This window comes from Phoenix dactylifera, chromosome 12 (genome assembly GCF_009389715.1).
Source record: "Phoenix dactylifera cultivar Barhee BC4 chromosome 12, palm_55x_up_171113_PBpolish2nd_filt_p, whole genome shotgun sequence".
NCBI lineage: Eukaryota > Viridiplantae > Streptophyta > Magnoliopsida > Arecales > Arecaceae > Phoenix > Phoenix dactylifera.
Window position 1 is genome coordinate 442,455 of NC_052403.1, and position 13,884 is coordinate 456,338.

The 13,884-nt window shown below is 45.1% G+C and overlaps 2 protein-coding genes across 2 annotated transcripts; one reads left to right on the top strand and one right to left on the bottom strand.

The window, feature by feature from the left end:
• The first annotated feature begins 855 nt into the window (after positions 1-855).
• LOC103715511 (laccase-25-like) lies at positions 856-2,957 on the top strand. The gene is made up of 5 exons (XM_008803161.3): positions 856-1,004; positions 1,103-1,350; positions 1,449-1,577; positions 1,685-2,638; positions 2,807-2,957. Exons 1-5 carry the CDS (start codon positions 991-993, stop codon positions 2,935-2,937), a joined length of 1,476 nt encoding a protein of 491 aa, XP_008801383.2. The 5' UTR covers positions 856-990; the 3' UTR covers positions 2,938-2,957.
• A 6,670-nt stretch (positions 2,958-9,627) lies between these two features.
• LOC103713706 (acetolactate synthase 1, chloroplastic) lies at positions 9,628-11,996 on the bottom strand. Its single transcript, XM_008800718.4, has one exon. It carries the CDS (start codon positions 11,857-11,859, stop codon positions 9,883-9,885), a length of 1,977 nt encoding a protein of 658 aa, XP_008798940.1. The 5' UTR covers positions 11,860-11,996; the 3' UTR covers positions 9,628-9,882.
• Between the last annotated feature and the right edge of the window lie 1,888 nt (positions 11,997-13,884).

Consider the following 13,884-nt stretch of genomic DNA (forward strand, 5'->3'; position numbering starts at 1 on the left):
CATCTATATCTTAATCAAAAATTGCTTAGTCCTAGCACGGGCAATCACGCAAGCGTGGGCAAAGACCTGGCCTTAAGTCTACCACCTGCGGTATATTGATATATGGTTGACAGATCATTATCCAAATGACACTATATAAGAACTCTAGCAGCATATGAGTACCGAGTCCAGTAAATTGAGGAGATTTTGCTTTCTGTAGCCAGACTCCTCTGCATCTCATAAGACATCCTCTTTCAACTCCATTCCTTCAAATCTTTTCCTGGACATGGCACGACCACTGTTCTTTTTAGCGTTCGTCCTCGCTTTCGTTGGATCTGCGACGGATGCAGCAGTCGTGGAGCATACATTCCGTGTAATTTCATCTAATCCATGCACTTCCTTATCTGTTTCCGTCTTTTCTAGCAACACTTTAGCACTCAATTTTTTCCATGTTACCTTAAGCTCTAGTTTAGTAGTAATTTTGATGAAAGCTTGTTGGGACGTTCGCACTTCCGAAGTATAGAAAACATCTAGAAAAGTGAAATTATTTGGCTTTGTCACCTGTATCTTAATTTCCCTCATGAGGTGCCGGAGTTTTAATTTCCCGCTGATCATAGTCTTCTTGCTTTATGTTAACATAGAGAGGATGGTAACGACGTCATGGCATGGCCTGCTAATTACTAGAGAGCAACAAAATTAATGACAACCAACTGTTGTTTAATCTAGGCTGTGATTCTTTTTTCATTTTTCTTCTTTTTTTTATGTGTGTGTGTGTGTGTTTAATTAATGAACATTAAGGTATTCATATTTCTATGCCTTTGAGACAATTAGTTCTGGTAAATAATATGAATTTGACGACATCATTTTGTTCAGGTGGGCAACGTGAGAGTAAGACGGCAATGCAAGAACAGAGTTATCACCGCCGTGAACGGGCAATTGCCTGGCCCGGCAATATATGCTCATGAGGGCGACACGGTGATCGTTCATGTCATAAATGAATCGCCCTATGACATGTCGATTCATTGGTAAGGCCATAACTAGCCCAGTCTTCTCATTCATATAGATATGTTAATACCGGTAGAAGTTTAGGTTTGATGACAGAGTGTTATGGCCATGGATGCAGGCATGGGATATTGCAGCTACTGACCGCATGGGCGGACGGGCCAAACATGATAACCCAATGCCCCATACGCCCTGGGAAGAGCTACACTTACAAGTACACCATCACAGGCCAAGAGGGCACCCTGTGGTGGCACGCCCACGTCTCGGTCCTCCGAGCCACGGTCTACGGCGCCCTCATCATTCTACCCAGAGAAGGCCCCAAAGCCTACCCCTTCCCCCGACCCTACAAGGAATTCCCCATTCTACTAGGTATATTATATATAACTCTCGGCCAGCTCTCTTCTAGTTTCTTTTGGCCCTGTCCACAAAATTATACCGACCAACGGGCTTCATTGACGTGCATGCAGGCGAGTGGTGGAACGCCAACGTGGTGGACGTGGAAAATGAGGCTCTCGCCGCTGGTCTTCAACCCAATATATCCGACGCGTATACCATCAACGGGAGGCTCGGCGATCTCTACCGGTGTTCTAACAAACGTAAGTGCTGAATTAACTACAGAAGAACGTTTTCAAAAATCAAAAGTACGGATCGCAGACTGCATGTGTTTTTTAAAAGAAAAAACTGAGCTCAAATTCGCCTGCAGACACCTACAAGCTCGACGTGGAATATGGCAAGACCTACTTACTCCGAATCATCAACGCTGCAGTCAATAATCAGCTCTTCTTCAAGATGGCCGGGCACTCCTTCACCGTCGTCGCCGTGGACGCCGGCTACACCGTGCCCTACCCCACGGACGTGCTGGTCCTCGCACCTGGCCAGACTGTCGACGCCCTCATGGTGGCCAACGCCCCTCCCTCACGCTACTACATGGCTGCCCGTGCCTACATTAGCACTCTTCCGCCGCCGCAAACCTTCGACGACACCACCACCACGGGCATCGTCCGGTACAAGTCCGCCATGCCGTCATCGGCGCGTCCCGCGATGCCGGTCATGCCGGACTACACCGACACTCCGACCGCCCACCGGTTCTACACCAGCTTGACCGGTCTCCTCAAGCCGGGGTTGCCCACCGTCCCCCTCCACGCCGACGAGCACATGTTCGTCACCTCGGGCTTGGGCGTCGTCCCCTGCAAGCGGGACCAGCCGCGGTGCTCGAGAGGGGCGCTCGCCGCCAGCATGAACAACGTGTCCTTCGAATTCCCTACGAAAATGTCGTTGCTGGAGGCGCATTTTAAGGGCGCGAAGGGGATATACACGACGGACTTTCCCGACAGGCCACCATTGATGTTCGACTTCACAAACAATAACTTGAGCATGAATCCTGCTCTCATCTTTACGAACAAGGCTACGAAGTTGAAGAAGGTCAAGTACAACGCGACGGTGGAGATGGTGCTGCAGAACACGGCGTTGATCGGGATCGAGAATCACCCGATCCACCTCCATGGGTTCAACTTCTTCGTGTTGGCGCAGGGATTTGGGAACTTCGACTGGGAAACGGCGGTGAAGAGCTACAATCTGGTGCACCCGCAGGTGAGGAACACCATCGCGGTGCCTACCGGCGGATGGGCGGTCATCCGGTTTGTCGCAAATAATCCAGGTAATTCTCCTCCTACAAGAACTTTGTTTTGACCTACTACGCATAAATTAACTCAATTAGGCTCACCTATCTATTTAGTTTGTTTAAGTTTCACCCGACTTGATAGAGAGAGAATGAATAACTAATTTGTTTGACTTCTTCTTTTTTCTTTTTTTTTTTGATTGGCAGGTGTGTGGTTTATGCATTGCCACCTAGATGTCCACCTGCCATGGGGCTTGGGGATGGCTTTTGAGGTGGAGAACGGGCCAACCCCAGATTCAACCCTCCCTCCACCCCCACCTGACTTTCCGCAATGTTAAGAACAAGTATAACCCTGAGGTGTACCGAATGTAATTTAATAGAAAAATAAAATTACTTTTCTCTCTCTCTTTTTCTCTCTTGTTTTTCTTTTTCTTCTGTAAATATTTTAACCTAAAATGTAAAGACAGTCGAAATCTACAACTTATGGAACTACCACCTGCACCGCGGACATAATTGTTTGCATAGAGTGATATTTACTATGAGATGTTCGTGAGATTTGATGAACGATCGTGCGATGGTTACACTATTCCATTCCTTGATGCCTTTCTCATGGAGTTGGTGGTTTAGTTTATGTAACATGTCCATGACCTCTACACGATCGATATAAGCTATCCACCTTGTATTTGGCTTGGCTGCTCGACCAAATCGCTGAGAACTACTCTAGATCCTTCGCAGGTTTAAGGCGATAATACACCACAGGATTTCACTCTTTTGCCGACTTGTTCAGCTTTCAAGGGTATTTATAATGGAAGAAAATGCTATCGTTCATTTTCTGATGGCAGGCTTGTCTCCTGAGGACTCCCTTATCTCCTAAAAGAGTATTAATCAAGACATTAATTGGGATTCAACATGAAGAAAAAGGAGCACTGCGCTACTATCAACCTGCATTAAGCCTACCCATTTGTGCCACTTTAGCTGACAGAGTTCCCATCGCCTGTTCCTTCTTATCCTCGCAAGCAAAGGGTACAGGTGGTAATTGCCCCTTGTTTTCTCTCCAAATGATGCGTATCAAGAATAATTGTCGCTTTATCTCCTTATGTCTCATTTAGTCTTCAGAATTTAGTGCACAATCATAACATTCAGCACCCGCAAAAGCAGAGTTCCAATGCTTTTGCCGGTCCATGTATGTCGATGGTGATATATGTTTAACTCAAAATATGCTATATCGTACCAAACTAGATGGTACAGGATATACCATATCGTACCGATTTGGTATTGATGGTAGATGATACGGGCGAGCTTACTAATATAGTAACACGGTCACCAGTATGAAATCTAATATCAAGACGGCGTACCTTGGTTTAACATGTATAAAACTCGTGAATCTACTAAGAGTATGTTGTGCACCGATGCAAGAATTTCTAATAATGTGGTAAATTGGCTTGTACCTAATTCGTGAAAGATACAATTTAACCTGCCAAAAAGCAGCCAGCTTCATACATATGCTAATAGAATATTTTTATAATACCATAGTTAGCTACTCAAATTTATAAGAACATAAAAACTCTATATACTTCTCTGAAGTGTGCTTGAAGAAAGTTTGATTTCTATAAATGAAAGGACAAAACAATAACATCAAGATCAGTTCAATCATATTGGAAAGTGACTCGGCCACGGTGATCAGTTAGATCCAGAGAGGCCCGAGAGGTGCTGGTGTGGACCACCCCTTGCTCCAAAACATCTAGGTGATGGTTAGATATGGAGAGGCCTTTTAGGCCAAGCATGTATTTAGAGAGGCTAATGAGGCTACGGATTGGGTGGCTACCTATATGGCCAATCATTTCGGAATTAAGTATCATGTGGGCCAGAGAGAAGGAGTTGCCTAGGACACTTCGAGATCTCTTATTTTCTGACTTTGTTAGATATATTCGTATATGCATTGTACGAAATACCTGCTTCAGAAAAAAAAAAGAAAAAAAAAAAAGAGAAAAAAGAGAGCAGAAAGTTGTGCACGCAGGAAAGAAAGCCGGTAGTTTCGCGAGTTTTCTTTCGTCGGACCATTACACCATGCCATCCATTTTCTTTTTTTTTAATCTTCTTCACTTTAGATTGTTGTACCATAACGGCTCGGTCGCCTCGTTGCTTTTCTCACCGGGTCCAAGTGCTTGTAATTAAATTAAGCTGTTCACCGTGAATCGGATTTTAAAAAATAAGAAAATCAGAACCTTACAAGTATACCCAATGCTTTCAAACTACGAACGGCCTTAGAAGTTGAATTTATTAAAATAAGTTGTATGAAGATACAGTCAGCTATAAATATACTTTTTTTTTGAATAATCGAATTTTTGTTATAATTAAGAATTCTTTTCTGAAAGGAAGCGTAAGAGAAAAAGGAATGACGCCTATAAATCAATATAGATTTAATACTCGGCATTTTTTTTGATTTAAAAGGAGGCAAAAGCAACAGCACCATTTAAACAATGGAGTCCACTAGGTGCAATATTGTCCGGTACTGTTAAGTATTGATCATTATCTCCGTACCATTTTTTATTATTTGGTTGAAGTACGAAGTATGAATACTTTCTTGTTAAATTCTATATAATGTTACAGAAGTAAAGCAAGAAGTGGTCAGTTACGTACATACTGATTCAACTACTGTTTTTAAGAGCTGGGACAAAAGAAATCCAGGCAGAAATCAAAGTGAGAACAGGATATACTAATTTAGTTTCAACCACTATACCATCACGTTTTTTCATTTTAGGATAATAAACCAGGGTAATGCATAAGGGTAATAATAGAGCAGATATGAGACTCCTGGACCAAAAAGTGGTATCGTAATCTCCAAATAGTTTGACCCTCTTTTGGCATATTTGTCAAAAGAAAAACTCTCTTGAATTGCGTTTGAGCTAATAAATTTCAAATATTTCAATTTGCGCCCTGAATCTACTAACATCATTGCAGATACGGGATAGACAAACAATGTTGCTCCGTTAAACTTGCCCAGACCTTGTGAATTTACTATTTTTTAGTGCCTAAAAATGTTGAATTTGTAGATTTGTATTTCAACATCTACATCAATACAACGGTATCCCATCAATTTAGCATGGATGATGCGACGGCACACCATGTTTGCATGAATGATGATTAGTTTACATCATGGCTGCAGCTACAAGTTCACATATATTCAAATTTTAACTATATTTAACATTAAAATTATCCTTCTTCCTAAGATCAAAATTAATATTACCAACTTGCTTTATTTGCCTAGTAACAACCAAGCTTCTGCAGCATTCTTAAATTTGTCTGTATGTTAGATCTTTATTATATAAAATTCTAGTACTTGTTCCAATTATTGTGGTATGGGAGCAAAAATATATATATGTGTCAACTGCCATTATCTTTCTATTATTATTTTTCTATGTTAGAAAATTATTATAATCGTCATCAAAATACTAACTATTTTAATGTCAATTTCAGATCCTACTATTTGGCGAATAACTTTTGCCCTTCTTCTCGTTCCTTGGAGATAGAGGGGAGACAGTTGAAGAAGACGGTGACCGCCGGTTGCAGAGAAGTTGGCACAAGGCAGTGCTGCGGTAGATGGTAGGATTTTCGGAGTGGTTTAAGTTGGAGAAGGAATCCTCTAGTGCTCGAACCTAATTATATATATATATATATATATGATTAGGTTCTTGGTGATGATGGGCCGAGATGTGTGGCTGGCAGTAGCGATCCTGGCTCATTGATTGACCCAGAAGATGGTTTTGGTAGAATCCCAATTACTTACACTAGTTTGAACTCGCAAGAATCAGATTTGGGTCTAACATTCGCCTTTGTCTGTGGTGCAGAGTGAGGCGGTAAGTTCTAGAATGGCTGCCCAATGAATTTATGATTTCCTTCATAAAGAGTTGATGTTCCAGCTTAACGGAAATCTCAGAAGTCAAGATGTCAGCATCCACATTTGATGCCTTACATCCGGCCAGAGTATCAAACTTGACAGGTTGGGTTGGGGCCAAGGGTGGCAAAGGCGGAGCAGGCCTTAATTAATTCTCATGAGAACCACTTGGCCATGGTGGCCTAGGAGGTGTCAAATTAGTCCTCAGTCATATATGTTCACCAGGGATGCCACAAGAAAATTCACCATTCTTCATGTATTCAATGTAATCATGGCCAAATTTAGCACATTTTTTCTATTTTCATCCATGTCTAGATAAAACAGTAATTCAAGCATTAGGCCGTAATGTGAAGGAAGAGATATGCTCCTTGAAGGGATACGTTATTTACACTTTATTTAGAGTTATACATTATTTCACGTTATTTAGAGTTGTTAAACTTCAAGGACTACCATCCCTCTGACAGACCTCAAATATGATCATGTTCTCTATAAAAATGTTGGAAAATCTTTTGCTTGAAATCTTGGCAATCATAATGGCCCAAAATTCACTATGTTGTATCTTTAATGTTTCATAAGATAGCCTCAGCATGTCGATAACTGACTTGTGCAAAGCCAAATATGATCAGTGCTCTCATGATTTTGGACTAAAAAATGATTTGAATGATAAACCCTTTTATCTTTCATGGTGAAGTTGGAAGGTAATCAGAAAGGATACCAAAGGGAAAATGTGAAATTTTTTGGTTAAACAATAAGCTGTATATGCTGATGCTAGCTTGGCTCAACACAATGGAGGAGTCCAAAGATCTCTCTCATTAAGATCTCCTCTTATAACAAGAAAAATTTATTAATTCCACTCTGAATCTCTGATGCTCAGGCACTAGCTCTGGTTTCTTTTTGCTCTCTGACAAGATTCCATGGTCAATTCATAAAAACTCCTCAACAATACAAAAACAGCCTGAGATAGCTAGAAGCCTAAACTAAACTTTACCTTCTAATTACTCGTACATATATAGACCCATCCTGACACAAATTTTCCACCAAGATCCAAAAAAAAGTGGACTACAAACCAACTCCTACTCCTATCTTTAATGACTGCCAGCAAACTCGCTAACTTTTTGCCTTTGAACTAACACTTTCTCAGATTGGATTTTTCCAGCTTCATCTTAATTCAGATCCTTCCAAACTCATTTAAAAATGAAGTACAAAGCTAGCACAAACACAAAAATATAGCTCTCAATAGGAAGGGAGCAAAGAAGGGTGCATAAAGATGAACCCTCATCAATGAGATAAAGTTTGTTGTTTATGGATTCAGGCTTATAATTTTTGTTTAAAAGGCAATGATTTCAGATAGAGTAGGAAAAATATCCCAAAACATATAAACAATAAACAGAATCCATATTGATGGAGAAGAATGCTCTATTTTTTAAATTCTGAATCATGACTGCTCATGACTTAGAGGAGTGCATTAGATCTTTTAAATATATTCGCAATTATTGAAGTTCTAGTTTAGACTATTTAGACTAGTTTAGTTATAACATTTTATTTGATTTGAATAAATAATAATTAGTTAGCATATTTTGACTTATGTCACTTTAGTATAATTGATTATGAAAATGATTTTGTTTTATATTATGATTAAATTAATTTTCAAAATCGAAGAATTATTATTGCTTTGAGATTATATGATTTGTAGCCTTATATACTTATATGGTCTGCCATATAGGTACGTGGTGTCTGTTATACCCTGGATTCGAAGCGTGACAGTTGGTCATCACATCTACCATCCAAAATCTCTTTCTTGGGCACGATACCCCTGATAAGCATAGGGTTAGGCATGCATTGGAAATGGTGAAATGGTTTGGGTTGGTTCGGGCCACTTAACTATCCAAATAGACAGTTCGGAACGGTAACCCTGAGTAAGACGGTTTAGTATGCCCCCATGGCTATAATGCCATGCATGGGGCTATTACAATTCCTAGAAAAGCAGGCATCAAGTGTCTTCAAAGTTTAAAGTGTAAACCCTAAGAAGAGCACAGTATGAATGGAGATGATTTGAAAAATTACCGAGTCCTACAAATTCAAAGTCATATTGACATGGAAGATGGTTCGAGGATAAATTTCAAAGGGGCTGGGGACGAAAAGTGTAGGAGCAAAAGCAACATGGGATGAACAAAAATGAGCACATCAACATAAAAGGCAATTGAAGATGGGAGGATATGAAGCACAATCAAGATCTTCTGGTCCCAAATTAAAGCCCAATAGATGAGCAGGCAGATTCGGCTTACTGCCAATACACAGTTCATGAGACAGCTTATCTCCTTTTCTCCCCCATAATTGTTTTATCCATGCAGGGAAGCCCCAGATCCTTATCTTTAAATCTTAGATTGGACCCACAAAACCTTTTCTTCACCCCTCGGTACATATATTTCCAGGGTCCCTGAGGACCCACCTAAGATTACATCAAACCACTCTATTGGAGTGATAGCTAATTAAAACCTAGGAGCCCCCCAACTCTGACCTTTCTTAATCATTTTCATCCTCTATTGAATTTTTCCCTTGATCTATCAAAGAACATTTTTATCATACATAGCAGTAAGCATGCATTCCATGAAAATTTCTTTTTCCTTCCCCAAACCACACTGCATTGCAGGAAAATCCTGAGTTTCATGCCAATATCTCTATCAAGAACTGCCCCTAAATTCCCCATGATACTCTTTCCAACATACCAACAATTACGTGCGACCTAGAATCTTGTAGATCTTCTAGCATCAGCTCATTATAATTTCAAGAAAAAAGAAGAAGTATTTGCTACATTTTTCATTGTTTCAAGAATGCAGCCATAAACAGGCCATTTTACAGGCACGAGTCTCATGCTAATAGAAGTGAAATCATATTCTGCTCATTCTGATGTTGCTTTCCCGGAATGGGCTCAAATGCCGGCGAAGGGTTCATCGCCAGATAAATGCAATCAAAAAAAGGGTAAATTTAGCATCTACTTGCTTTGATTTTGAGAATAGGGACTTAAAAATAGCAAGCGCCAAGCAGGTAGCTATCCCAAATCCTACCCATAGCCATTAATCTGTAAATGCCAACATGCATTCCCCAAAAATTTAGCCAACGTAACCAGCAACCAAACACCAAAGATAGCTCATGACATTATCAACAAGCAACAAGTAGGTGATCATTCTACTACAATCTTCATAGCAAAAATCCTGATACACATATGCATAGGAGAAATGTAGCCCACCATCAAAAAGGCCTCTTGGAATGAAGCAAACAAAAGCTAACAACTGACATAACTACTGAGACATAAAAAGACATAAAAAGGGCTCCCTTGAGCTTACAATCCAAAGAGTAAAACAAAGCAATACCAATTACCCAAGTAAAACTAATATGCTGTTCTCCCATCTCCTTCAATTATGATATCTTTGAATGCACCACCACTTGGAATCATAGGCAAGACATGCTCCTGGTGCGGCACGACAACATCCAACAAGTAAGGCCCTGGTGTCTCCAGCATCTCCCTGATCGCCTCCCTGACATCAGCCTTCTGTGTCACCCGGGCGGCGGGTATGTTGAATCCCTTTGCAATAGCCACCAGATCTGGATATATCTCTGATTCATTTGCTGGGTTCCCTAAGTAAGTATGTGCCCTGTTGGCCTTGTAGAAGCGATCCTCCCACTGCACAACCATGCCCAAGTGCTGGTTGTTCAACACCAAGACCTTCACAGGGAGATTCTCCACCCGAATCATCGCCAGCTCCTGGACATTCATGAGAAAACTCCCATCGCCGTCGATGTCGACAACAGTGACCCCCGGGTTACCGACGGCCGCCCCTGCTGCTGCTGGCAGCCCGAAGCCCATCGCCCCCAATCCAGCAGATGACAGCCACCGGCGAGGCTTCTTGTAGCTGTAATACTGTGCGGCCCACATCTGGTGCTGCCCGACGCCGGTGCTGATGATGGCCTCCCCATTCGTCAATTCTTCAAGCACCTGAATTGCATACTGGGGAGGAATCTGATCCCCAAAAGTCTTGTAGCTCAAAGGGTATTCCTTCTTCTGATGATCTAGCTCCTCCCTCCAAGCAGAAAAGTCGAGCTTTTGATGAAGGCCGCTCTCCTCCAGCAATGCATTCATCCCATCCAACGCCAGCTTCATATCGGCACAGATCGACACATGGGGCTGCTTGTTCTTCCCGATCTCGGCCGGATCGATGTCGATGTGCACAATCTTCGCCCTGCTCGCAAAAGCTTCGAGCTTTCCAGTCACCCGGTCGTCAAATCTGACTCCGAAGGCCAGCAAGAGATCAGCTTTATCGACAGCATAGTTGGCGTACACAGTCCCGTGCATTCCCAGCATCCTCAGAGAGAGCTCATCGGCACTCGGGTAATTCCCAAGACCCATTAGAGTGGTTGTGACGGGGATTCCAGTCAGTTCGACGAAGCGGCGGAGCTCGTCGCCCGAGCTCGAGCAGCCACCGCCGACATAGAGGACCGGGCGGCTGGACTCGGAGACGAGGCGGAGGATCTGGTCGAGCAGGGGGCGGGCGGGGGCCTTGGGAAGGCGGGAGAGGTAGCCGGGGAGGCGGAGCGGTGGATCCCAGACGGGGACGGAGAGCTGCTGCTGGATGTCCTTCGGGATGTCGACGAGCACGGGGCCCGGGCGGCCGGAGGAGGCGAGGAAAAACGCTTCTTTTACGATGCGGGGAATGTCGTCGACGTCAAGGACGAGGTAGTTGTGCTTGGTGATGGAGCGAGTGACCTCGACGATGGGGGTCTCCTGGAAGGCGTCGGTACCGATCATGCGGCGGGGGACCTGGCCGGTGATGGCGACCATGGGGACGGAGTCGAGGAGGGCGTCGGCGAGGCCGGAGACCAGGTTAGTGGCGCCGGGGCCGGAGGTGGCGATGCAGACGCCGGGGAGGCCGGTGGAGCGGGCGTAGCCGGAGGCGGCGAAGACCTCGCCCTGCTCGTGACGGAGGAGGTGGTTGGTGATGGAGGGAGAGCGGGTGAGGGCCTGGTGGATCTCCAAGGAGGCGCCGCCAGGGTACGCGAAGACGTCGGAGACGCCCTCGCGCTCGAGGGCTTCGACAAGGATGTCCGCGCCCTTGCGGGGCTCGTCAGAGAAGAAGCGGCGGAGAGGGGAGGGGGCAGCGGTGGCGGGGGTGGGGGTAGGGGAGGCAGCGGAGGGGTGGGCCGCGGCGGAGACGGAGATGGATCTCCGGAGGGAGGGGGCGGTGGCGGAGACGGAGAGGAGTCTGGGGATGGCCGAGAGGAGGCGGCGGGTGGCGAAGGAGGGCGGAGGGGAGCGATGGATGGCGGAAGGGTTCACCGCTGCGGCTGGCGCCGCCTTCGTAGACGCCATGGTTGCAAGGGATGAGAGAGATCTGGGAGTACTTGTAAATGGTCAGGACGAGCGCTGGAGATAGAAAATCGCACACGTGTTCGGATCCGATCGCCGCCAGGTGGGTCAGATTAGAAAGCGGGGCCGCAGTAAGGGGCGCAGGCGGCGCGGGGTGGCTGTTGCTGCTCCCGCTAGCTTTTGTAAGGTGTCGGCCGGACCGTCCGAGTCGCCCAAGCCCAAAATATTTCGGATAGATCCGAATCTCCATTTTAAGCCGAGCAAGTCCGATCAGGATTCAAATTTACATCGATCAAATCCTAAAAAATTACATATACACATATACATATAAATAAATATATATATATATTCTATTTATATATATATACACATACAAATATATGTACATATATACATATATCCATACATACATACATCCATACATATATGCATATGTAGCCCATGAGCCCACGTCCCATCTGGTTGATCAAGGAAAGGATGCGGGAGCTAGGGTTCTCACCTCCTTCACCTCCCAACGGTGAACGAGAGGCTCTCCTCCTCTCCTCTCCTCTCCTCTCATCTCATCTCCTCCTCATGGTCTAGATCGTCATCCTGGAGCTCATGGTCTAGATTGCCATTCTCTCGAGAGTCCATCGCCTCCATCACTGTTGACTCTGATGTTATGTCACTTAACGGGGGTCATGACGTGCTTGAGACTGAGGCAAAGATCATGAAGGACGGCAAGCTTCACATCACCATGCGGTGGTACAATGCCTCAAAGTCGAACACTACTCTATGAGATCCCACATAGGAATGGCAATCGGATCCGATCGAGTATAAACAGATCGGGTCGGAATGCAGGTCGGGTCAATAAATTACAAATCTGAATCTAACCAATTTATTAAACAGGTCAGAAATTACAACCTGAACCCGACCTGTTTATTAAATAGGTAACCCGATCCGACCCATTTAATCTGTTTAATAAACATTTTATCTGTTTAAATTATTTAAACAGCCCATCCGACCCGTTTAAATATCCCACCTGACCCGTTTAAACAGTCCACTGCCCACGCTGCCCCCTCCCTGTTCTCCCCTCCCTCACCAGGGCCCTCCCCATTCTCCCCTCCCCGTTCTTCCCTCACCAGGGCCCTCCTCGTTCTCCCCTCCCCGTTCTCCCCTCCCACCTCCGTTCTTCCCTCACCCATCTCCTTTTTATTTTTTTGGTAAAACCTCACCCGTCTCCTCCAAGACGTCGCCTTTCCCACCTCATCCGCCTCCCCCTCCCCCCTCCGTCCGCCGGCGGCGGCCGCCGCCCACCTCCCGAAAGCTCCGCCTCGAAAGTCGGAAGGTCCCACGACCCCGACCGCGGCAAGCCCTGGGCTATCGACCGGCGCATCTCCCTCCACGGCCACCACTCCCTCCTATGCTCCTCCGACGACCCCCCGAATCTCAAGAAAATCCTCCGACCCTTGGCCCCCTCCTCCGACCCCGACACTGGCGGCGTCGTCCTCATCGTCGAGTCCCTCCTCACTGACCTCCTCGGCATCATCGAAGGCCTGGCGTCCCCGGATCTTCCGCTTCTCCTCGGCGTCATCAAATCCCACGAAAAGCTTAGATTTGAGGGGACGGCCGGAGGGGTGACGGCCGGAGGGGGCGACGATCGGAGGAGCGACGACCGAAGGGAGACTTCAGCAGCCGAGGGAAGAGAGGGAGAGACGGCGGCTCGCTAGTCGGGGGAAGAGAGGGAGAGATGGAGGAGGGAAAGAGCCGTTGGATCTAAAAATGATCTCCCGCTCCCAACCGTAGGATCTTGAAATTGTTAACCTCCATCTGTTTTATTTGGAATAGAATCAGGCCCAATGTGGCCCATATATTAAACAGGTTATACGGGTTAAACGGGTCAGACATTTAAAACCTGTATCCGACCCAATTAATAAACAGGTTAAATGGGTCAACCTGTATATGATCCGATTCTGTTTAGGCCAAACCCAAACCTGTTTATGGCGGGTCGAACACGGGTCGGGTTGGCAGGTCGGGTCATATTTTGCC

Excerpts from the sequence above, each read along its gene's own strand:
- LOC103713706 (XM_008800718.4), bottom strand. The coding sequence starts at position 11,859 with ATGGCGTCTACGAAGGCGGCGCCAGCCGCAGCGGTGAACCCTTCCGCC.
- LOC103715511 (XM_008803161.3), top strand. Across the intron at positions 1,351-1,448 it reads GGAATTCCCCATTCTACTAG|GCGAGTGGTGGAACGCCAAC; the intron begins GTATATTATATA and ends ACGTGCATGCAG. Across the intron at positions 1,578-1,684 it reads CTACCGGTGTTCTAACAAAC|ACACCTACAAGCTCGACGTG; the intron begins GTAAGTGCTGAA and ends ATTCGCCTGCAG.